Below are 24694 nucleotides of genomic sequence, written 5' to 3'. Positions count from 1 at the left end.
GAAGAGTTCTCCACTCCTCTACTCGTTGCAGAATACCTTATGCCACCAGACTTGAAATTCTAGACTTAGAAAACCTAGAACTACGCTGCCTTCGGTCTGATCTAAGTATAGTATATAAAATCATACATTGCAATGTCCTACCTGTCAATGAATACTTCAGCTTCAACCATAACAATACAAGAGTAAACAATAGATACAAACTCAAGGTTAACCACACCAAACTTGATTGCAGGAAATACGACTTCATCAACAGAGTGATCAATGTCTGGAATACTCTACCTGACTCTGTGGCTTCTTCCCCAAACCCCAAAAACTTTAACCTTAGACTTTCTACTATTGACCTCACCCCTTTCCTAAGACGTCTGTAGGGGGCGTGCATAAGCGCACCAACGTGCCTACTGTCCCTGTCCTATTGTTTATTTTTCTTATATGTATCCATGTATTCATAACTATGTTTTTACTTATACCTATTATCTTGTAAGCAATTGACAAACCAAATAAAATAAATAAATAAATAAATAAATAAATAAAATTATTCTGCCCTTTCCTGTGTAATGGATTTTTGTATGGGGAAAAAAGATGGACAACCATTGGAAAATATGGGAATGCTATAAATGGAAATCACTGTCAATTAAAACCTGGAAAATGATCACAGAGCAATTCCTAGCCTGGAAATGTTGTCAGATGGACTTTGTCTGCTGATGTGTTTGTGTGCTAACAGCCTTTAATATTTCTTTAAGCTAAGGATATCCATCTTTTTAACTCTCCTCTGATGTGTGGGTTGCAAAAGATTCCCAGCAGGAAAGAGACTGTTCAGAGGCTTCCTTGCTTGTATTTGCGTCATCTGCTGATGCTGCCAGCTCTTTATGGGCAGAAGATTATCACAGATGGTTCCACCCACTTGCCAGAGGAAAGTCTGCCTTTGTGTACTGCATCCTGAGTTCTTGTTACAGCTCTTGCCAGTTTGAAAGAAGAATAAAACCAGCTGCAGTCCCAAAACAGCAAGTTTATACTATATTAAAGCTGCCATGCAATTTCTTGTGTCTTCTTTCGTTCCCAATGTTTTGCTAAATCCAGGCTGAGATTGCAACTATGTCAAGCTGAGCGTCTTCTATATGTGCAATTGCAATAAGACCAACTACTGTTGCATAAGAAAATTAGAAGAGGTATTCTGATAGCATTACAATTAGAAGAAGAAATGGATTTTTTAAAAAGATGTAAGCTGTGCTTATTCTTATATAGCAGCACTTTGATAATTCTCTCTGGGCTTTGAGTCTAAGGCAGCGTTAGGATAGGCAATCATCAAGGACTTTCAAATTAAAGCAGTCTGAGAAGCTGAAAGAAGGTAGAAGGTGGTAGTGGCAATTCACTTCAATGATGTTGCAAAGTGAAACGCATGGATATCTCCCTTAAATTAGCCCGACTAAAGGGCACTCGTTTTCATGTTTGCTTTCAGTGCTTTGGATAATTCTGGTGACCTCTTTATACTCTGAACACAAACCTGAAAAAGTAAGTAAAGCCCATTTATTCCAGTAGGAACAAATTGAACCTTATATTTAATTTTGCACATAAAATCAAGCCAGTTTTGCTGGAACAGAGTGAGACTGTGATGTGTTTTCTTTTAATTTAGTTTTATTTCCTGTACACTCTGTGAAAGAACATCTTTGTTACACACACAAAAAAAGACCAACTTCCACATTTTTAAATAATTATGATGTGCTCTCATGTTTCACTAATTTGCAAATTTTATATGATATGCCTGGAAAGTATCTTGGGTCAAAAAAACAGCACAGACCACTTATACTAGCCAGACATAATTGAAGTCTCCTGGATGATGACATTATGCCACTGAATTGCTTTGTATATGCAGTGCAGCTAATTGGTAATTGTTAGAATGGTTAATTTAGTTACCTAATGGAAATAGTGCTTTCCAAGGTTTCTGCTTTGTTGCCATAACAGAATGTGGGGCATACATTCAAAACAATACATAAATCTTGAAAATCATGCTTTCAGTCCAGAGTATTCAAAACTGGGTCCTTATTTTTAGCAACCTGCATTGCTTCAAACCCAAGTATTTGAAGGATTATATCATCCCACGTGAGTGGTAAGTGAGCCAGTCTGGGCACAAAGATAATCTCTTCTGAAAGCCCCTCATTTCTGGAAATGAGATAAATGGAGGTAAAAATGAGATAAATGGAGACACTATGGCTTTTCAACTATTATGTCCCTCAGTTGGAATGTTCTTCTAAGACAAATTAACCTAGCATCCCAATTATGTTTTTGATGCCAAATATCTTTTCTTTTTTCATAACCTTACTCTCTTCACAAGTACTGATGTCATGCAAGAATTTTTGCTTGCTGTTTTCATTCCTGTGTGCTTTCTATTTTGTTGTCATCTGTTTTTACTGTCTAGCTGATTTAGTTACCTGATGGAAACTGAGCTTTCCAGAGCACCACTATGGAGAGAGCTGTGTTGATATGTAGAATTTTTAAAAATCCTATGAAATTCAAAAAGCAAAATAGTACTACCAAGCTACCTAATCATAATTAAAAAGCCAGTGTTCCAAGGAGGTCCAAAAAAAGCTGGCTGAAAGATGCTGATATTTCTGTCTTCATGTTTACTTATCTGAGGATGGGACATCCTTCCAGGGCAATATGCACACCTGTTAAAAAGACAAAATCTCTCTTTGAGTCATGCTAGTCCCTAGTGACTGTATCAACTCATCCAAAGCTTCGCTGTGGGGTTAGAAATATGACTTTAAGATTTCTTTACAGGTCACACAATGGGAGCAGTGACTGAGACAACTTTGCAGAAGAATACAGGTTTTCCCAACACGAATATAAGCCACTGCCTGTTTCTTCAGAGCAGGAATGTACAGTCTCATTCTCAATACTTAAAAGTAGTGTTTTCTGACTTGTGTCATGTTGTTCAACTGCACTCTGGATTTCAATGTGCTTAAACCTGCCCACTCCACACAACTACCATGCACTGTGGTAGGAATGCTCTTTCCTCTCAGTATCGTTTTGTTCTGGGCTGCTGACTCTCCTGCCCTCTCCTATAGGACCAGAATGGTAAACTTCTGTTTCTTTTCTTCATTTCATTTGTTTTACTAGTTCACAGGCAGAATGGTAAAATGTGACATTTTTTCCTCTTGTTTAATCAGGTGAATTTGACAACAGTTCTGCCAGTTTTCCCTTGCAACCAAGTGAAGCAGGAATGACAAAAAATATGTTTTCTTTTTAAGTGGTGGCTGTACCAGATGGGAAAGTAAGGAGGAGTCAAATGAAGGTGCGGGGCTCACACAAAACTACATAATCTCAAATTCTGTTGCTCACAATAAGGAAAGCAATTTGCAGTATGTTCCTAGAACTGGGGGTGGGGGAGAAGGGATAAAGAAAGTAGGAATCCACCAATCAGGGTCAGTGGTAACGACAATCCAAATAAGAAACCTGGTCATCATTATAAACCAAAGAGGATGAAAGGTTGAAATTTGGAAATAGATTTCTTAAACTTTCATTTCCAGATAGCATGTACAGAAGAGCTAAGCAGCTTAAGGCTGCAGTGCAGAAAACCCCTTAGCGTATGTGTGTATGATTGCTCTATAGTTGCCAAATCAATGCTAAGAATAGTATTCTTCAGGCTCTATCTTTTCTCTGTATAAGAACAGAACACTGTCTGCTCATAGGAATTATTCAAGTTACAATATGAACATAGATTTTAATTGTGCTGCTTTTGAATAAGTAACCAGAACTGATCAATAATCAAACTGACAATTTCACCCTCCAGGTTAAGTAAGATAAACAATATATGAAACAGATTTAAACAAAAAAGACAGGCAAGACTTCACTCAAGTGTTACTGTTGCCATGAGACATGTGAAAAGGGGCATGAGCCAAGTCCATAACTTCTCTGCTACTCAGACATCAATTATATTAAACTCAACCACACTTCATGTGCCCTGGATGGAACCAACAGTGAAGTTGATGAATATGTGAAAGGTAGAGATATGCACACATAAAGAGGAAGGAAGGAAGGAAGGAAGGAAGGAAGGAAGGAAGGAAGGAAGGAAGGAAGGAAGGAAGGAAGGAAGGAAGGAAGGAAGGAAGGAAAGACTGACTCATGGAAGGGAGAAATACCTTGGTTCCTGGGACAGAGGGATTCTTCTTCTGAAATTGATTCTTAACCTATAACCTTTTGTTTTCAGACCCTTGGACAAAACAACCTGCTATTCTAAGGATAGAATATACTGCTAATATGTTTGTTGCTCTCACAAAAATCGAGGTGACTTCACTATCATAAGCTGCATGATTGGAAGACATTCATGCAAGATGCTTTGAATCCCTGTATGTCCAATATCACAGTAGGGAATTTTGAAAACTATGAATTCTTCAAGTTTTTCCCCACAGAAAAACATTAAATTCGTTATCATAATGGCAGAATTTAAGAGCTCAGGAATGCCGGGGCACACTGTTCCGTAGCTCTGCGAGATTCCCTTGTTTCCATTGTTACTCTTCAAAAAGTACTTGGAAAAGCACAGAATCTTAATGATTTTGTTCAGTGGCTGTTACTAGTACATGATATTTCAGAGGAAGGCAAAATCTTTTCACAGTCCTAGATGATATGCTTCCTCATCCTTAGACAAAACTTCTTGTTAGGCTAGGAATCTTGACTGCTCCATTACAGAACTGGCCTGATTTTCAGCCATTCAGAGTTGACAGTGGAAGTACCCTATAAACTCATGAGTCAGTGATGCTCTATAATGTTTGCAGAAATGATATCATCCTAGGAAAGAGTTTCTGCCAGCTGACAGAACCACAAAATTGTGCAGCTACATGGAGAATTTGTTGCCTCCAAAGGACACTATGAAAGGAATTAGAGAAAAGCAAGGCAGTGCAAGAGATGGTGAAGGAAAAGTGTCAACTCTTCACATACTGAAGACACTGGCCCAGCTTTAAAGGTTGCAGAGCTATTTCTTGGTCTGTAGATCACTGTGAATGGTGAGCATCCAATGACATGCCAGCTAGGAATCAGAGACACATAATGCTTCTACTGTGTCACTCAAACCCTGATTCACTCCACCTACTGCAAGAAGGCAGTTTTTAATCACAATGGAGGAGCAAGCACACCGTGGAGTAGGCATCGATGGCAAACTTTCCCATTTATTCTTTCCAGGATGAAAGGCCTCAGCAGATTCTAGAACGGTTGGCTGGTTTCCTGGTTAGAGAAAAATATGATTACAGATGGTTTAAAAAACTCACCGAATTCCAAAGCCAACTAATAAACATTCTACTGATCACTGATTTTAAAAAGGATATAAATGTATATGTGTTTGTGTGTGTACTTATGTATGCATATTTGGGGCAAATATATCCTTTAGGATATATGCTTGGAAACTTTAAGATGTATGGATTTCAGCTCCCAGAATTCCTCAGCCAGCATAGTTGAGCCTGTCTCGGGAATCCTGTGAGCTGAAGTTCACACATCTTCAGGTTCCCAAACTTGAAAAAAACTGTTGTAGGAACTGTAATTTTTGGAGAGATTATTGCTGTTTCTTAACTAATTGACTTTAACAAAATACTGAAAACAAGTTAAATCAGCTGGATTTCTAGTGCTGTTATTCTCCTTGACAGAAAACAGAATTGATTACATGCCATGTTGAGTGCAGAGAATAGTTTCAGAAAAAGGTGATTTCATCCCCCTGCTTTGATATAAATACAAGCACACAAACACACACACTTCTTATCCCTGAATATAGATTTGTCTCTCTCACTTTAGAGAAGAAATTGGTTTGATTTGTACTGTATCGTATTCACAGCTGCACAAATAATTGTGAATTTAAACATTTCTTCAGATATTTTGGCTACCATAGCTGTCCATAGTGTAAGCTTATAAAGATTTGTGTTGATTTATTTTTTCTTCATTTTAACTATTTCTAATTGTCCTATTTTAAATCTTGTATATCTCTCTTCCCAGGCTCCCAACTTCACACAATAAAAATATATTTTTATACTTTTATACAATATACTTTTTCAGTTTATTTTGTCAGTATGAATATTTTAGCTGTACTGGATTTTAGTTCAGCATTACTAAGTCAAGTTTCCTGGTAATTGTAAAGATATGCTTGACACCTGGAGTTTTATAATAATACAAAGGCACTCTTCTAAGGAAATTCCATCCATCTTTCTTTTTCTATTTCCTTCAACCTTACCTATAATAATCTTTTTTTTTTCTAGTCCATCATCTGGACATATTTATTATATGCCTTGAACATATTTATCTGAAGTTTGTGACTTTCTACTCAGAGATCATTACCTGAGTTCATGCTTAGAAAGGAACCCAGGGGATCCATGATAGTAAAGCTTTATGTGTTTCCAGACTAACTGTTTCCCTATTGGCTCCATAGACATGGAATGGGCAGAGGGTCATTAATAAGAGCAGGACTTATTGGAGACATTTTGAGGTAGACTCATGGACAGGCCTATTTTCACAATATAAAGAAAACTGGAAGTAACTGTTTCAGGAAAATGTAATTCAAACTGGAATTCACTTTGAAGGAATGGGGGGGGGGGGGAAATCCTTACCTAATCCTCCTGCAACAACAATTCTTCCTTTTAAATAGCCAGAAACAAAATCTGCCCGTCGTTTCTTCAGAAAAAATGAGCGATCAATCTTCATCCAGCCCCCTGAAAATTAACCTGATTCATTATTAAATGATCTTGACTTTTTTCATAGCTAATAGCATGTCAGAGGTCTATAACTCAATAGATTCCCCCCCCCACTGATATATTCTGCGTGTTTGTATTTCCCTCCCCACTTATACTTGTTTTAGTGGTTGGTACAGACATGATCACCAAGTCCTTCAGTCATATTCCCTCCCTTTGCTGTTATAACTTCTGCAGAATTCAATGATATACATATATGGACATTGCTTTCTGGGAAAATTATCAACTCCACTGAATATATACTATTACTGGAGAAATTCTACTTCTTTGAGGCAGGCCTGAGTAAAGATACTAGTTTGCTGAGGAATGGGGAGAACCAATATGCAACTTATCCTGGGTTTCTTTTTTTTAATAATAATTTTAATAAACGGTTTAGAAACCACAACAAAACATAATGCAAACTAGAAAAAGAAAAGAAAGAAAAAATGTAAGAAGGCAAAAAGTAAAAAAACCCTTCCCTTTAAAAAAGCAGCTTCCCCCCCTCATCACAACAAATATAAAAAAATTTCATAATCTCATCTTCTCTTAATAAATATAAAACTCTTCATCTCATAACCATCTCTTGGCAATTAAAAAAAAGGTAAAGAAGTCATTGCAGGTTATACTCCACTAGTTGCCGACTATGTGGGGCAGTGCACATCTCTGTTTCAAGGCCATTGAGCCAGCATTGTCCAAAGACATTTCTGCAGTCATGTGGCCAGCATGACATCATAGTGCTTTTACTTTCCTACCAAAATGGTACCTATTTATCTACTTGCGTTTACATGCTTTGAAACTGCTGGGTTGGCAGGAGCTGGGGCAAGGACAGGAGCTCACCCTGTCATGTGATGCTCAGTTTTTGAACCTGGTCTGCTGGCTTTCCAGCCAACAAACCCAACATCTTAATCATTGAGCCATCACACTGCCCCTTTTTCTTAACAACAGGCAAACCAAATAAGTTACATCTCCTTATCCAATTCCCAGTAAAATTCCATGCAGAGCTCTAAAATATTAACGTTCATTAACATATAAAAGTTAACATTCCACATACAACTCTTCCTAGGTTTCGGCAAATTTGAAGCCCATGGCATTAGAAAAGCATGACAATCTGAAGTTCAAGAGAATCTCATAAAAGGCTGCAACCCTCCATTAACTCAATAATATGTGGGGCCCTCTCTCTGGTGTGTAGTTACTGTTCACAGTAAGATGATAAATTGCTTCATTTCTCCGCCGACTCATCTCCTCCATTAAGTTAAAACTGACTTCTGGATTTATGAATTTCACATAAAGGTTTTACATATGAACTTTAAAGCTTAATATAAATTTAGCAACAATTGGCAGTACAATTGGAACAATGAGTTTTCTGGCACCTGGAGAACACTTGGTTTGAAAACGTAATTTAGATGGGCTTCTCAAATATTTAGGGATCAGTATACAACTTGATTCAACTTGGATTGTAAAATCAAAAGCTGCAATCCAGAGTTTTTACCATTATATTACATAGATTAATTCCTTTATTACATCAGAGATACATAACATTTTGGGGCATGGGCTGCTTTTTACTTTTGTGTGTTTTGCTAAGGATAAGTAGGTAGAATCAGAATGAAAGTACATTTTATTCTAAGTAAATTCATATTAATGATAAATACTGTACATTTCATATAGCTATTCTTCATGTATTTAGTAATTTTCCAATCTACCTAGTTCGATGTAACAATTTAATAATGGCAATTGGGCAGTAACTTATTTAGGATAAATAGGACAGATCCCAAACTTTGTAGAGGTTAAATGCAAACCAGGGAATACACATTGTACACCCCATTATAAGGCTTGGATAAGCAACTTAAGTTCATTAGGTTCATACAACCACTTGCTATGCTTTCAAAATCTTCCCAAACTGTATTGCTGAATATACATAGCAAACCACAATGAAACAGAGACATCATTTTATTAGTTATAAAAAGTGTGTCATCAAAAGTTTGTTCTCCCCGTAGCTACATTGGAATTTGGAGGGCAATCACAGAAGAACTCACCTTGCTCAATGTCAAAGACATCCACATTTTTCATGAACTTGGGCTGACGGTACAATCTGCCCTGCCGCAATCCCCCAAGGCTAAAGATATTGTTCTCTGTGCAAACAAAGGTGGAGAAAGCCCTTTTGCTGGGAATGTTGGGGAATTTGGTCCAAGATCTGGTCTCAATATCAAAGACTTCAAAGGCATTCACAGCATACTTGGACTGCCTTCCACCTTCAGTACAGAAAAGCAGATACTGTATTGAAAGATCAGTTTGGCTTCATACCAATATTTTTTCATCATTCTGAAAGCAGCAGGGAATGGGAACTGAGGAAAATCAGGTGAGGAAATGCTATCGGAAGTGAGGAGAAAAGGATTCTCTGGGCTACTGAAAAACCAACTCAGTTTATGTCCTTTTATTCATCATCCTATTAGAAAATAACAAGATCCGACTACCGATGAAATATTTTTGGGGGGAAATTACGCCTCATTATGCAATTCTCTCTGGATAGTCATTCAGCTGAACAGATTTTTCTGCTACTCTTCAACATTTCAGTTATAAAGCTAACATCGCATGACACAACTGATCATTATGATTATTCTTAGAACTGTTATTCTTTAAGTTCATAAATCAGACAAACCCCTGACTGTATATTTGGCATGAAGTATGTGATGTTGTAGGATAATAAATTTATCCCATTGATGTCCTATCAATTACGCTTCAAAAGGATTGTATATTTTCTTCAAGGTTGCAGTTATGATCATTAAGCATGTCATGGTAGCTTCCACCTATCTGTCCATTTTATACAATAGTATATTTTGATTAGCAACATTTTAATCTTTGATAATGTACCAATTTTATTTTTTGATCTGTTGGGATGTTTTTTTTTTTTTGCTAGTGGTGGTGTTATACTTTTATATTTACAGTTGTCCTTAACTAAACTGATTATCAAGGCATGATGGATAATCACTCCCTCAACACAGAACTGGAGCCAAAAGGGAGCAATAAAAAGTAAGAAATGAGAGGGAGCTGTCAGCACATCTGGGAGATCTTGAGATTTGTAGAAAATACATCTGCTTTAAAAACATCCAAGAAAGATTAAGCATGATTACCAGCTGCAGGAAGAATGAACAAAGGAAAGTCACAAGAGCTCTTTACTGCAAGTTCTGTTTATGTAATTACTTTAAGTAAAAATAATTTTTTAACTCACTTCCTCTCCTATCATTCTTGCTCTCCCCTTGCAGGAAGCTTGATAACTATTGTCTGCCCATTTTCAAACTGGATAACTTTAAGAGGTGTGGACCAAGTCCCAGATTTCCCCAGCCAGCACTTATCTACTCATGCCTCAGTACTCAGTACAGCGTGTTAGCTCTGGTGTAGATGTGAACAGAATTTACTCTCATTTTAAGACTATACTGAAGTGTATAAGAAATTGACAACATTTGCTTCTATTACTTAAGAAGACAACTTACTTACTCATCAAAAGCCATGAGACAGAGATGAGTATTATGAATCATGACTTATGAGGACAGTGATAGGTTTCCTGTTCCATGCTGGGCACAAAATATCGTGGCCCAACTTTGGAAGCTTTAGAACATATTTTTTCTCTCTCTCTTAGAATGAGAACAGCCACAGTAGATCAAAATAGAAATGACTTTTATTATTTCATTCTATTCAGATCTTATCTCCGTTTGATTTAAACTTTATAGAAAACAGGTATATTGGGGAGATACTGCAGTCTCCTAATGCTATTTATTAGCTATATTATCAATGTTCAAATTCAATTTTGTGTGTACCAACCTTCTGTATTGATAAAGTGATTGACCCTCGGGGCAATAGATGTAGTGAGAATGAAGGGGGACTTTCATTTCCTTGCCTAAAGTGCTTTGACATCTTCTTAACTGCTATTCTCAGGTTTCCATCACTTTGCTCTCAGTTTTGCCTTCTTTCTATACTGTCTCTGACCTGTATTGTTCATCTGATTTGCTACCACTCCATAATGGACAAGAGCAATCGACAGTATTTTAGCTGAAGAAAGACTAAAGTAACTCAGAGTTTCTTATCACCATGTTATTTCCTAAATAAAGATTATATTTCAAGTACTAGACTCGGGAATTCTTTCTTGCAAAGGTTTTTCTCTCTGTATGTCCTTTTCACTCTATAATGCTAGCTACTATCCAGCAAGCAAAATATCTGACCTTCAAGAGATTTCTTGATAGAAACAACAATCCTGAAATACCCTGCCATAAGAAAGTTGCTAATTGGTGATGAAGAGGGGAGAGGGACTTAGATAATGTGAAAGCTCCGACTTCCTGACTAATTTGTGACCCCAGGAAGGTAGGGCAGAGGCAGCAAACTGACTTTAGCTAATGAATGAAGGACAGTTGTGTTGGAATTACCTGGAGGACCACTGTGGTCCTCCAGGTAATTTGGTTACAGGAAGTTTGGTCACAGGTAGTTTAAATCTGAACATGTGACAGCAAACCCTATATTAGCTGAACACTGTGTGAAAAAATTAAGTCTTTCCAACTCCTCTTGAGGTTGGTAGAACCGAAGAACATAGTAATCTTGATCTTACATAAGTAGTGAAAGTAGTTAAAGAGCAGAAACAAGATTAATAATTGGTTCTATACTTTTTACCTTTTGGGGGACATAACAAATATTCTGCCACAGATGTCACCAACAGTGATTGAAACTGGTGGATACACTATTCACAAGAGTTTCTTGTTTTCTTTGTGACTGATGATTTTGAAATGTCACTTCAGTATTTTTTTCCAAGAACCTATTTGTGGGTTGTTGCTCCTTAATCTCACAATATTGCACAGGAAAAATGACATTTATGTAAATACTATTTCTTTCCATTGTGATGGAGAGATGCAGCCATGGACCCATGGCTTCAGTGAAAACCTGATAGTTACTGCTCAGACATTATTTACTCAAAGGACATTTCCAGCACTGTATATTTTAAGCAGCTGTCTGAGAAAGAAGAAACAGGTTCTTGAACTATGCATTTGGAGACAAATTTGGGTTAGAGTTAGCTGCAAAATGGGAATATATTTTGAGGTGTAATCTTACCCAGAACATAGATCTTGGTACCCCGCAGAAAGGAGGTGGCAGCATACCTGGGTGTAGGCATGGTTGCCAAGGACACCCAAATGTCTTTAAGCATATCATAATGTTGCATATAATTGTGAGGACGTAGATCTGCTCCCATTCCACCAGCTGCATAGATTCGGTAGTCTAGAAAGAAAGAAAAAAGGAAACAAAATATGAAATTGGTGTTAGAGTTTCAGAAGAGTTTACCCCATTGTATATGTGGAGATTTAAGAACAAAGTTATCAGGCAGAAATATACCTGAGTTATAAATCATGCATTTTAAATGTAAAATCACAATAATCCCTGAATGGAAAGACATTCATTGTTATCATTTTATCATGTTCCACAGATCATATAGCCGGACTTTAAGGGTAAAAACTTCCATCAAGTTCTGCTATAAATTTATTTATGACTTTAGTCCATCTAATAAGAGTTGTTCACATGCATAGCAATATGATAAATGAGTATTCATTGCGCTTGGCTAAATTCCAACAAATGCTTCTTTCTCTGAGCTGTTCCTCTCCTGCAGTCAACCTCCCATTTAAGCAGGTAAACACTTGTTCAGGTAAAATGAAGCTTCTGGCTTTCTACTTCATAACAGCAATTTGATACTTTTCATTGCAAATAGTCACCTAAAATGATTCAAGCATTCAAAAGCAGGTTGTAATGTGAAGATAAAAATACTGAAGGGAAAAAAGATTGACGCTCGACTGCACACATTCACCTTCCTATATAAATTCCTACTGAATGACTTTGGCGCTCCATGCTTTGCAAAAACCTTCAGCTTGTCACATGCTCTAGAAAGCACTGATTTATCTGTCCTCTGGGAGCTATAAAAACTTCACCAAACCAAACAGAATAAACAACTTCTTCCATATTTGGCAGGAATACAGAACTGCCTGGCTGTGTGTTTAAAAAGAAAAAGAAGAAAAGGTCAGACCATACTCCAATTACAAGACAGGATTCACAGTGAGTTTTAGGCCAGATGGTTGAAAACCACATAAACACAACCAGAGCAATTTGTTGATGGTTATTCCAACAATTCAGGTGAAAGGGTCAAAATCAAAGAATACTGACTGCATAAAAGAAGTTGATAGCTTCTTGCTGACTAGACTAGGGCTCTGCATGTGAAAAAAGCCAATTACAAACAGAAAAATATCCAAGGACAGGGGACTGCCTTCAAAGTTAAAATTGTTTCTACTACACACTTTATTTTTTAAAAAGTTTCTTGCCTTTTACTGACACAGAAATGCCCATTGAGGCTTCTCTCAAAGAGTTTCTTTTCTTCCACTTGCCCTCATCTATGTTGTACATCTCCACAATCTTCAAAGGCATCTGATGGGCTCCCACACCTCCAATCACCATTATCCTCTTGCCCAGTGTAGCTACTGCTACCCCAGCCCTGGCTGTAGGCATTGGAGGCAGAGAATTCCATTGGTTTGCTTCTGGGGAATACACTTCAAAGCTGTCCATTGGCACACCATTGTCATCACAGCCCCCAATGGCAAACACCTGTCCACCAGCCTCTACCAGGGAAGAATAGACTCTTGGACTGGGCAAAGGTGCTAGGGTTTTCCACTGAAAGTCCTTGATGCTTGGCACATCCATCTCAGGGACAGAGAAACATCTGCTTAGTAATCCATGTATACTGCAACAAAACATAAGAAAGTTTCAGCAAACAAGATGTTCAAACACAGGGATGCAGATTTCAAGTGGCTTGAGAATTTCATGGATGCATCTCTCTGTCCTACAGCTAACTTTTCTATGACTTTTCTACCATCTCTAGCTTCTTTATCTCTCTCTCTCTATTTAATCATATCCATTTCTTGGAGACTCCCTAGAAAACTGTCTTGGCAAAAACAGCTTTCTTGGCAAGTTGTTTTCAGAAGTGGTTGGCTATTGTCTCCTTCCTAGAGCTCAGACAAGTGACTGATTCAAGGTCACATCACTGGCTTTGTACCCAAGGTAGAGCTAGTCTCCCAATTTCTAGCCAATGCTTTAACCACTACACCAAACTGGTTCTATAGCCTAGGGCCCATCAAATACTAATGTTAGACCACAGCTCCTATAACCTCTGGCTCTGGGTATGATGCTGATTGTGGGATCTGGAAGTCTTAAAATCAAAAGGAGGTTGTCTCCTTTGCTCTGTAGATACACAAATAACTCTCATACCTTTTATTGGGTCTTCTCAGTTAATCCTCCATTTCTTTGTCTGCTGGTTATTGATCCTAAATAATAAGATAAGTTAAATTTATTTCTTTTGTTCTTGCACGCCCAAAATTCCACGCAGATCAGAGAGCCTCTATCCAGCTTTGAAGATTTCCCTCCAGCCAACTTTGCTTCTTTCTTGGGCCCGTCCTTCGAAGCCCCTTTTTCCTATCTTCCTAGCTCACTCATACCTACTTCATCTCCTATAAATTGTGGCTGCCTCATGCAGCACAGCCCTGAGCTGTGAGCACCAGGAAACAGGAGCACTAATTAGGACACAGTCAAAATTGCAAACTCCTATGACAAGCAAAGGGATTATTTTTCCTGTCTTGCTCTGAACAGCTGACAAATATGTAAATGAGGTTAGGGAGAAATGGACCCAGCTGCTTATGCTTACAGCTAGCAGCAGCTGCTCCAATGTCCCCGTGTGAGCATAAGCAGGCTCAGGCTAAATGCTTTATTTCCCAGAAACTATTTCTTTTTCTTTGGGATGGAAGAAATTAAGTGGCTTTAAAGATATCAGCAAATGCATGTGTGTTACTGAGGTTCCCACCAAGTTGGCATGCAACTGTTCTTGCAGGCAAGATAAAGGAAAAGCTTCATACATGTAATCCAGAAAAAACGAGTAAGCTCTAGAACAGAAATTTAAATAGATCATGGAAAAACAAGGATGGCAGTGAGGTATTTTTAAAAAGACAGCCTTGTTAGTCTATGGCAATAATATCTAATCCCCAGCCTCTTAGATAGCACATTTATTATTCCATACACTCTGGAACCAAAGCTCATTTCATTAAATGAAGTAGATTGGTTTATACCAGAATAAGCATTGGCCCAGCTTATATATTGCTCTGTATCCAAAGATCACACAATGGTTTATAAAAAAGCACCAGACTTTTCATGTTTTCAAAAATGAGAAGATAAATTGTTATGTGCTTGATACTGGTTGCTTTTGTTGACGCTAACAAATGAATTAGTCTACTCCTGTTTGGTTTGTTGGTTTGTTTTTTGCAAAGGGGATGTTGTATTACTGTAAAACTAACTGCAGGACGAATAGAATAATTCATTTTAATTTATAGTAGTGTAACCAAACTACTTTCCAATAAAAGGGTGTTTTCCTATTAGCCACACCCACCAAGGCAATCATTTTTCAAGAATTTTCATAATATGATCTCAACAAGTGCTATTGTGTCAACTAATGTGCCTTTTGGCTCCAAATACTCATCTGACCTTGTTTTAGGATGAACTGTCTATTTAAAATGGATTTAACAACTTGGACAGAAATCTGGTCTTAAGCAGTAATATTCTCTTTATAGAGTATATATAAGATTGGGAGAAAAACAATGACATTCTTGATTCATTTGTTTGCTTTTTAAAATCAGTTACTATACAATAAAAGCTCAATTTTACAAACTCCTATTTGGCACGTTTCAGATGCAATGGATAAAATGTCAGTGGAAATTTCACCCCCAAATAACACACCAAGCCTGTTGTTTCCAAAGCAGTTCAAACAATTGATGGTATTTAGGTAACAATTTCTGCCAACCAGATAGTGTGAAATACAACATTATGCAAATTATGTAAATTGATGCAAATATCAATTATTCAGTTTAAATGGACATTTACCATACTGCTAACTACAATACCATAGTCACACATGGAGAAGAGATCCTTCTTACAAATAGAATAGATGGCATTACTAAATATTAACTTCTTCTGATAAGAAAATTCATTTCGATTGGTCTGTGGGACCTTGACAATTTTAATATGTTAAAATCTATAACTAAACATTTAAATAAAATCCATAGATAAATTAATTAGGCTTTGTTGATATCATCATCTGCTATTTGGCTTGGCTTATTTGATTTCTGAATTTTTATTCTACCTCTTCCTCCTGAAAAAATCTTCAAGAACACTCACAAATATAGATGTATAACAACATTGTATATATTATCACTTTTCAAATGACAATTCCTAAAATATAATTAATAAAAACACATATTTTCCTCACTGCTGCCTCTTCCAAATATCTCTCTTATACTGGGTTCTAATCCCAGTTCTAAGCCATGCAGTATTTTAGGACTCAAAACATCCTTAACTGATAGCCAGTGGCAAACTGATGAAAATACCATAAATGGCATAGAAATGTAACATGTTAAATGTAAAATGTTTTTATGATAGATTTTGTAAAATGTTTTAAGATAGATTTTTCCAAGGCCTTTTCCAAAAATACTTTGAAGGTTGATCCAAGTTGCTTATATATTATTGATAGGTAAGAATTATACTAGAGTATGCATACAATTTTTTTTTATAAATTAGCATGTCTGACTTCATGGAAGCCTGCCCACATTTGTACCCATAGACAAATTTGGAGACTCTGTAAATTCTTACTTGGTGGACTATTATAAATTGCCGGTTTTCCAGCAGTTATGTGCATCAGCCATAGGTTACTAATTAATAAGTAAAGATGCATTAACACTGAAGAACTTGTTGGCAATGTTGGCAGGGATTGTTAGGGTTATTGTTTACAACATATGGAAGATCATCTCTCCTTCTTCCCATCTCCAAAAAAGATAATGTGGCAAACTAGAATGTAAGTGAGTAGATTAACAGCATACTTTATAGATATAAACTTCCGTTTTCACATTGTCAGTATGGGTGTAGATTAGTGAGAAAAAAATGAATTTCAACATCTGTAGAATCAGGTTGCAGGACAACAAAATTGACAAAAGTTAAGGGAGTCTGAATACTTTCTGTATATAAAAGCACTTCCAGTCCCTCCCCCTACTCAATCAGGAACGCTATACCATTTCAAACAAGTGGTTCTCCGATCGCATCTTAAAACCTCCAGAGTAGGAACGCCCTAACACTTGGGCACATCCATATCATTTCTGACAACATTATTGAAGTAATTTATGAACATTTTCTTCTGAGATTTTTTTAAAAAAACTTCCTGGTAAAACAATAGCACTCAAATTCCCCAGGGTTCCCCATCCAAATATTAACTAGATCCAAATTATCTTAGTTTTAAGTACTAGAATATGTGTAACCTTCTCTCCTAACCATGCATTTCCTGCAAAGTATCCTCCCAATGGCCAGCAAGATCCAGGGCTTTGTTCACATTCTTAACCAAGCACCTAGAAGCACCTAGAATATATTAAATCCGTGAGTAACATACCATTAAGTCAGAGAGTAACCTAGAATAGAGCAAAGGCCGATATTAAAGGGGTTGACTATGTGTACATACATTCATACATATATATGAATTCATACATACATACGAATTTGATGGTCAATGTTTTAAACTTAGAAATATTAGTGGGGCTTTTTTCCCTTGCTGTATACATTTGCCTGTAATGCAATAATCGGGATTTTCAATCCAAATCGGAAAAAAATGGCTAGGGAAGAAGGCCAGTTCAGTTATCAAATTCATTTGTTCTTAATGAAAAAAATCAAATAACAAAGTGTTAATAACAATGTGTTTGTTATTAGATCAAAGGTTTAAACAAGCCAACTTTGGCTTTAGTGGGATTGTTTGGCTAGATTAGTACTTAGATGTGGGGCAGAGCTAAAGGGTAGGGAAAAATTCATTCCAAAAATGTTCCCATGATGTGGTGGATGTATTGTGTCAATCAATACATCAATACATCCATGAAATCACTTGAAATCAAACTCAGTTTCCTTTTTAATTTATAAAAGGAAAACAAAATAATGGCAGTGAAAACAAGAGGAAAAATTAACTTTAAAATAGTGCATTATTTTGTACTGTAAAAACCAAACCCAGTGATCATTCACAGTGCATTTATAAGGAACCTTTCACTGCTGAATTAATTAACACCTACAGTGGTATTAAAAATAAGTCTCTAGGTTGAAGCCTCAAATGACAGAATTAAACACTTGGTAAGTTACAACTCAGCTTTTCTCCAATTTGACTTTTTTTTTTTTAAAAAAAGGGCTGAAGCAGAATGTCATGGGAAGGTTGACATTTTCTCCTGCTTGCCTCTTAGGTATTGCTTGTGGTGCTAACTTGTTTACCATTTATTCTTTTGCATAAGGATTTACCTATCCACACTATATAATATTATCTCACTCTAGTATAACTCCTTTGTCGTGTAAACATATGGGGAAGTAAGTAACCATAGAACAATGTATTTAAGTACATATTCTGCATGCAAAAGATCATAAACTATATTTAGTTTTAAAATACCAGGTATAAAGATAGCTCTTGCCAGTTAGAAAAATATTCAGTATAGTATGGCAGTTCAGGTCAATCTATCTTGTATCTGAAGCCAAATCTTATGAGCCAGGCACAGGCTCATAAGATTTGGCTGTCAACTGCCATTTCCAATCAGATCTGATTCCATCGCTAGGAATCATTTATTCCTATTTTGCTGTTCTTTCAATACCGAATATGATCAGATTATTTAATTCTTCCTATAGTTTATTTGAATATCTTAGAGATGCAATTCCTTCTGTGAGAAATATTGGCTTTTTTTTCCCCCTTCATGACCACCAATAACATTTCTAGCCTGGTGTTTTCTGCCTCTTTCTCTCACATCTCTTGAAACCACCGCAGTGACACTTCCTGCAAGAATTGTGCTTTGCTGGAAATTGCCCTTAGAGAAAATTCACCCTGGGTAGCAAAAAATAAGATACTGCATCCCAACTGCATATCCAGTGCACACCTCTCTTGGTGTGTAAACTCAGCTTCGCCTGCTTAAATGTAATTTCCTTAGTTATAGCATGCATATCTATATTCCTGAACGTTTAAAATTACAGAATTACTTTTGACAAATCAAGGATACTGCTTGCCAAACTGAGTCATATTTTTTCTTCTCAGAAACTACTGAGGAATATTAGATGAATCACTGATAACCTCTATGATTAAATTAATCTAAGATCTCATGAAAGTTATGCACCAAAAAAAGATGCTCCACATGGAAAGAAAAAGAGAGACAGAAAAAAAAGCAAAAATAACAGTAGGGAGTTTGTGTTTGTTGCTTCCAAAAAGCCTTTTTTCTCTATAATGAAGAGCCAGCTGTTATATATTCTTGTGAAATGAGACCTTTCACAAAAGGAAAAGATAGCAAGTTGAACTCCAAAATCTCTCTGTCATTCTCTCATTTGCCCCCTTAATCCCTCCAACTGCATTTATGGATGGTTACTCACATCTGTGCTCAGTTTTCCCTGGAGGCTGCAGTCCTTAATAAGTGGGAAGTAAATCCAAAAGTGATGCAGATTATATGCTGGTAGAAGAAAAAGTGCAGAAAAGAATTCCCCAGCTGAATAAATCGAGCCCTTTAGTTTTGCTCTGGAATATACTCGTATGCAAAAGTATTCCCAATGACTAAGATGACCTGTATTTTCTCAGTTCCTAAGCTAGAATCAACTAAAGAAGAGGGAGGGAAGGAGCAAGCGAGAAGGGGGAAAAAAAACCACCACTGAATTACAAGAGCCAGAATAAGCCTTTTATGGCTCCCATGCGTGCACAGGAAGTTTTCCAGCAGGCTCTTGCGTGGCAAATTGCAGGGAGGAGGGGTACTCCATTTGGAATGCAAGGCAGGGTTGGGTGAAAATGGAAGAAATGCTGATGAACAAAATCGCGAAGAGCTTTCAAAGTTCTGTTCTGTTCAGCCTTAGAATAAATATGTACAAATCCAGTTACAACAATAATAGCAGCTTAGACCAATTACTTGTATACAATTCAATCAGTTCCCATGATTAAAATGTATTATACTGGTGGTGTTCTATAACTGTACATTCAAATTACACAGAAACTATTACTCAATGTGTTACAGATATTCCAGGACCCAAAGCATGATTTATTAGAACATAGCATCTACAATATGAGATCTAAAACACAGTTATATCTCTGAGCAAGTAATCTTCCATTTTGCTCTATAGTTCTTTATCTGGTCATGTTAATCAGTGCCTGCCAAGAAGTGACCAAAATGCCCCTTTCAATCACTTTTCAGGGTCACCACAAATGCTTAGCTCACCTGAGGCTCCCCTAGTACTATAATTCTTCATCTCTTCCTTTCCTTTCTTTCCTCTTTTACACTTTCATACTAAGCAGTGCAAAAGTGACAGACTGGATCATAGTGGGAAGTTTTCTCTCAAACTCTCACTAGACCTATGTCAAGCTCCAAGTTCACTCGGAAGCCTGTCAACTCCTAATATGCCTCACAGCAAATCAGCTGACCATGTCACCTTATCTCTGCTGCTGCTGGATCTGTATTTCTGCTTGTGTGCTAGCAGATGGCTTTGGAATGACTCAGCAGAGCTGAGGATGGATTCTGCAACAACTGCAGGGATGGAGGATGGATTCTGAAACAACTGCAGGGATGGAGGATGGATTCTGAAACAAGTGCTGGGCTGCTGGAAATGGCTCTTTTCATGTATTGATGTGGTGCATATTGTTAAAGGGGGTTGGGGCACATATAAGTGATAATTAAGCCTTAGGTTAAAACATGGTGAAGGTGGCACCAGGTGGGGATCAGTTAGTGTGGGTCGGAATAGGGTAGGGATGTAGACATGTTATAGAATTAATAGCATTTAGGGATAATGGGTTAGGCGTGGCCAGAATTAGAATTGCATATAGTCCTGGGTGTGGTGGGGTGTGTTTCATGATAATGGTAATAAAAGGATAGGGAGCAAACTCAAACCCAACTCTAACCTTGCCTGGATTTTAGCCTTTCTTGTCAGAGAAGAGTATTTGTTGTTTGCTGAGCTAGTGAATAAACCACCATTGCAAAGGAGCTGGAATTTGTATTCATTTCAGGACAAATCTTCAATACTCAAGGACTGGTTGAGAATCTATTGCATTGCCTGACCTACCTTCCACATCTCTTTTCCTAGTTCATGATTTTTTGATCCCTGAAAAAGTATGCTAAAAGTTGCAACCTGGGGACTGCCTGGTTCTCTTTCATTTCTTTAATATGCTAAGAGGAATGGCTCTTCTACACCTTTGAGCCATCCCAGCAAGACTTTCAGACAGTGGTGGGATTCAGCCGGTCACACCAGTTTGGGGGAGCAGGTTGTTAAATTTCTCCACCTGCCATCAAGTGGATCCTGGGTGCTGAACTGTGCTGCAATGGAGAAACGGGCAACAGAATGGCTGACGCAAGGGAAGGAGAGGGCTACTTTTCCTGTTTCTTCTCTCTGCTCCTCTTCCATCCTTCTTGCCAGCTGCTCCATTTCCCATTTCTCCATTGCAGTGCAGTGCCCAGGATCCACATTGATGGGGCAGGGGTAATTTAACAACCAGTTTGCCCAGGGTCAGGTCAGTCCACGCCTCCCACAACAGCCACCCTGACCCTGGGTGAACCAGTTGTTAAATTATTTGAATCCCACCATTGCTCTCAGACCATAATGAAGTCTTATCATAAAGTTAGATTCTTAATTGCCAAGATGGAGCAAACTATAGGCTCTTGGTCTTTGGCTAAAAATAGATGTAGAGCAAGTTATGGATAACCAAGTTCGAAGAGCTATATTTGGTGCTATGGCATTAATAATAATTGTTTTCTCTATCATAAATAATGTTATAAAAATGAAATGTACAGTGGCAGTATTCAAAATATGTTCCTGAAGACAGTAGGCAGTCTCACATAATGATCTGCACATATGCATTGATAAAAGATAGAATTATCTTTTGTGCTATCCTATATTTTCATCCTAGAACCATTTTCATGTATTTTTTTAAAAAAAATGGAACTCGAATATTTAATTTCTGTAAGAGATTAATAGTTGCAATGGATGGAATATCTGGTAATTACCAGGCATTAGTGTCCCAGTGCAAATATTTTTTTAGCCAATTGGTAACTGGAATTTTTAGATTTCATCCTATACAGGCAGTTCTCATTAAATGACCATTTATTTAACATCCATTCAAAATTATAACACTGAAAAAACAGATTGACAACCAACCATCAAAGATATGGACATATTATATATGTCCTTGTAATCATGTGTTTGTGATTTTTGGTGCTTAGAACTTATAATAGTCACAGCACGTATCAATCACCATTTTTTTACCTTCCTGGCAGGCTTCTGACAACCAAAGTCAGTGGGAAAGCTAGCAGGAGGTTGAAAGTCACATATGTGTTATATTGCACATAATGACTTGTGGTATTCAGTTAATGACTGTAACCAGATCTGCTGGAACTGCTGTTGTAAATCAGCATAGTCATAATTTTTTGCTTTACAAGTCTGTCAGTTAGCAATAGGTTTGCCAGTCCCAATTAGGGACATTAAGTGATGATTACCTGTATACATGTTCTGCATTATATATACTGTATGCAATCTGTTCACTGCTATTAGTAGAATCTATTTCTACTAAGTAAGCTTAACTCATGCATCAAATTATGCATTTAAATGAGAGCTGGACATTTGTGGCCCTCCAAGTGTCGCTAAATTACAATTCTCAGAGTTACAATTACCCACAGCATCTGGGCTAGGAATGGGACAACTTGCTGTGGCCAACTCGCCACAGCCAACTAGTTGCAAGACAACTCATTGCAGGACAATTTGACAATTCTATTTATTTAAAATAAATGAAAATGATTTTAATTTTTGCCATTCATATTTCATTCTGTCCCTCCTTTTGCATCCTTTCTTTAATGGTTCTATTCCATTATTTCTTTGATATTAATGCAACTCTTGTCCCACAGAGGGTTGTCCTGTGGTGAGTTGGCTGTGGCAGGTTGGTCATGGTGAGCTGACTGCAGCAGATTATCCTTCTGAGCACAAATAGCATTTTGAAATATGTGAGTAGAAACATATTACTCCAGCTGACTCTCCTTTATTGATGACACAGGTACTGCTACTCAAAAGGCAATGGAGAAAGTTTCATTCTGGAGTTTTCTATAAAGATTTAGATGGGAAGCCTGGGAGGCTACATATCACTGGAGAGATGATTGTATAAGGAAGGACAGGACAACGAGATACACACTTGTCAGTGTAGGTACTGTATATAATGCAAATACCGTACATGACTTTCTATCCACAAGAATTTCAATTACTTGCTTCTCTACTGCAATACTTTTTTTAAAGCTATTTTGAAAAATCAAATTGAATGTGAATTAGTTAAAAAACACAGGAGGCTTCTTTTGTCTTCCATTAATCTGAAGAATCGGTAGTTCTCATACTATAAATATAGTAAATCCTCAATTGAATAGCCAGGGAATTGAATGTCCATTAATTCCAAATGTCAATTCAATTGCAAATTGGACTTTTTTTAGCTGCAAAACCTGTGCATCCATGAAAAAAAAACCTTACCTTTAGCTATTTGTTGAGGAGGTACTGGTTTCATTGATGATGATATTGGACAACCTATTAACTTGAAGAAAGCATCTGGCTTTAGTTAAGTCTTCACTTTAAAATGAAGCATATGCAGATACATGGCCACAGTTTAGGAGAAGCAAATGTTGTACTGATTGCCTCATCAAACCACAGACTTGGTCTCTTGTTTGAGGTAAAATCTGATATTCCCTGAAATTCATTACATCCAGATTTTGTGGAATCAAGGTCTGTAAAATCAAGAGTTTAACAAATGAGAAATTGGCTCTTATATTTCAGAGAATGTTATTACAATAGTTGAATAATCCTTTTTCTTTCTTTTTTTAAAGAGAAAAGTAATACTCTTTAATGATCAAATACTTGATTGGTGCTTTTCATGAAGCATTTTGATAGATACAGATTACCTAAACATGCTTCCTTGGGAAAAGCAATTTTATGACAGCTGAACCTGATTAATTGACAAAGAACACCCAGGAGCCCCCTGGTGTTATGATTGTTAAAAAGCAGGCATGTATTTGCTACATTCTTACCTTCATCTTTGAGTGTAAAAATGGGGACTGCATAATGCATGTCTCTCCCCAGTATGTCAATTCTACCCTTTTCCACAATGCTAGATTGCAGGTAGGAATTGTGAAGTACTCACAAGAAGAATCCAAATAAAAATGTATGCCCAATAAGTGATTGATTTCGTAGGACTAATTTCAATTGTTCACAAAAAAGTTAGATGATGAAAGTTAATGGGAAAATGATCACTTATATTTTACAAAATATATTCAGAGTATTATGTGCAATTCACTTTTTCAATACCTGTTATTATTCATAAGCTATTGGGCATGAGTGTGAATAGTCTTCCTGGCAATTTTAACATTGCTGTTTGAGAAGTCAGGCAGATGCTGTCTCAGATTTTAATTTTCCCTCTTTAGCTGTTTAATCATCAATAGTGAGATCATCAGTCTGGGCACTCAGAGTAGACTGTGAGAGAGGCATTTGAGGATCACATGTAATCTATGGGCTATAGATCATCTACTTATGAAATTTGTCATTGGATACTTTAGATTTGTAACTGGAGTTTTAGAGAAGTTGATTTCTCTTTTATATCAATATTGGTTTTTTGCTTAAACAAAATTCTAACCTCTACGCTAAGATCTAAATGGCTTATGGCAGGATACCAGTCTAGCTTATCTTTTTATAAGAATATATATATAGCAATGTTATCATATAAATTTTATCATACATATTACATCGCTAGATAAGAACAGCTTTCTTTAAATTCTCTAAAGTAGCATTTCAAAAAGGATGATATGCCAGGCATTGGAGACTGAACTATGGTTTCAACAGTATAAAGCTGAGAAGAAATGTTTTGCTTTGATTTTGACATC

General features: G+C 37.0%; 1 protein-coding gene across 4 annotated transcripts; it reads right to left on the bottom strand.

The window, feature by feature from the left end:
* Window positions 1-1614: 1614 nt before the first annotated feature.
* On the bottom strand, window positions 1615-23541 carry KLHDC8A (kelch domain containing 8A). Of its 4 annotated transcripts, XR_015742816.1 has the most exons (8): window positions 19188-19489; window positions 13986-14041; window positions 13046-13461; window positions 11793-11957; window positions 8735-8950; window positions 6582-6683; window positions 3574-5214; window positions 1615-3542 (listed from the first exon to the last, which is right to left on the bottom strand). XR_015742816.1 is itself a non-coding variant. In XM_087929417.1 (7 exons), exons 3-7 carry the CDS (start codon window positions 13419-13421, stop codon window positions 5021-5023), a joined length of 1053 nt encoding a protein of 350 aa, XP_087785543.1. In that variant the 5' UTR covers window positions 13422-13461; window positions 13986-14041; window positions 23295-23541; the 3' UTR covers window positions 1615-5020. The 4 variants fall into 4 exon arrangements, 3 of the variants coding, with proteins under 3 accessions (XP_087785543.1, XP_087785545.1, XP_026571394.1); XM_087929417.1 differs by lacking the exon at window positions 19188-19489 and adding an exon at window positions 23295-23541 and having other exon boundaries at window positions 1615-5214; XM_087929419.1 differs by lacking the exon at window positions 19188-19489 and adding an exon at window positions 20018-20182 and having other exon boundaries at window positions 1615-5214.
* Between the last annotated feature and the right edge of the window lie 1153 nt (window positions 23542-24694).

This window comes from Pseudonaja textilis, chromosome 3 (genome assembly GCF_049901715.1).
Source record: "Pseudonaja textilis isolate UNSWEBS1 chromosome 3, rPseTex1.2, whole genome shotgun sequence".
NCBI classification, from domain to species: Eukaryota; Metazoa; Chordata; class Lepidosauria; order Squamata; family Elapidae; genus Pseudonaja; species Pseudonaja textilis.
Note: the sequence above shows the minus strand (reverse complement) of the source record. Positions and strands in the feature narration are given on the sequence as shown.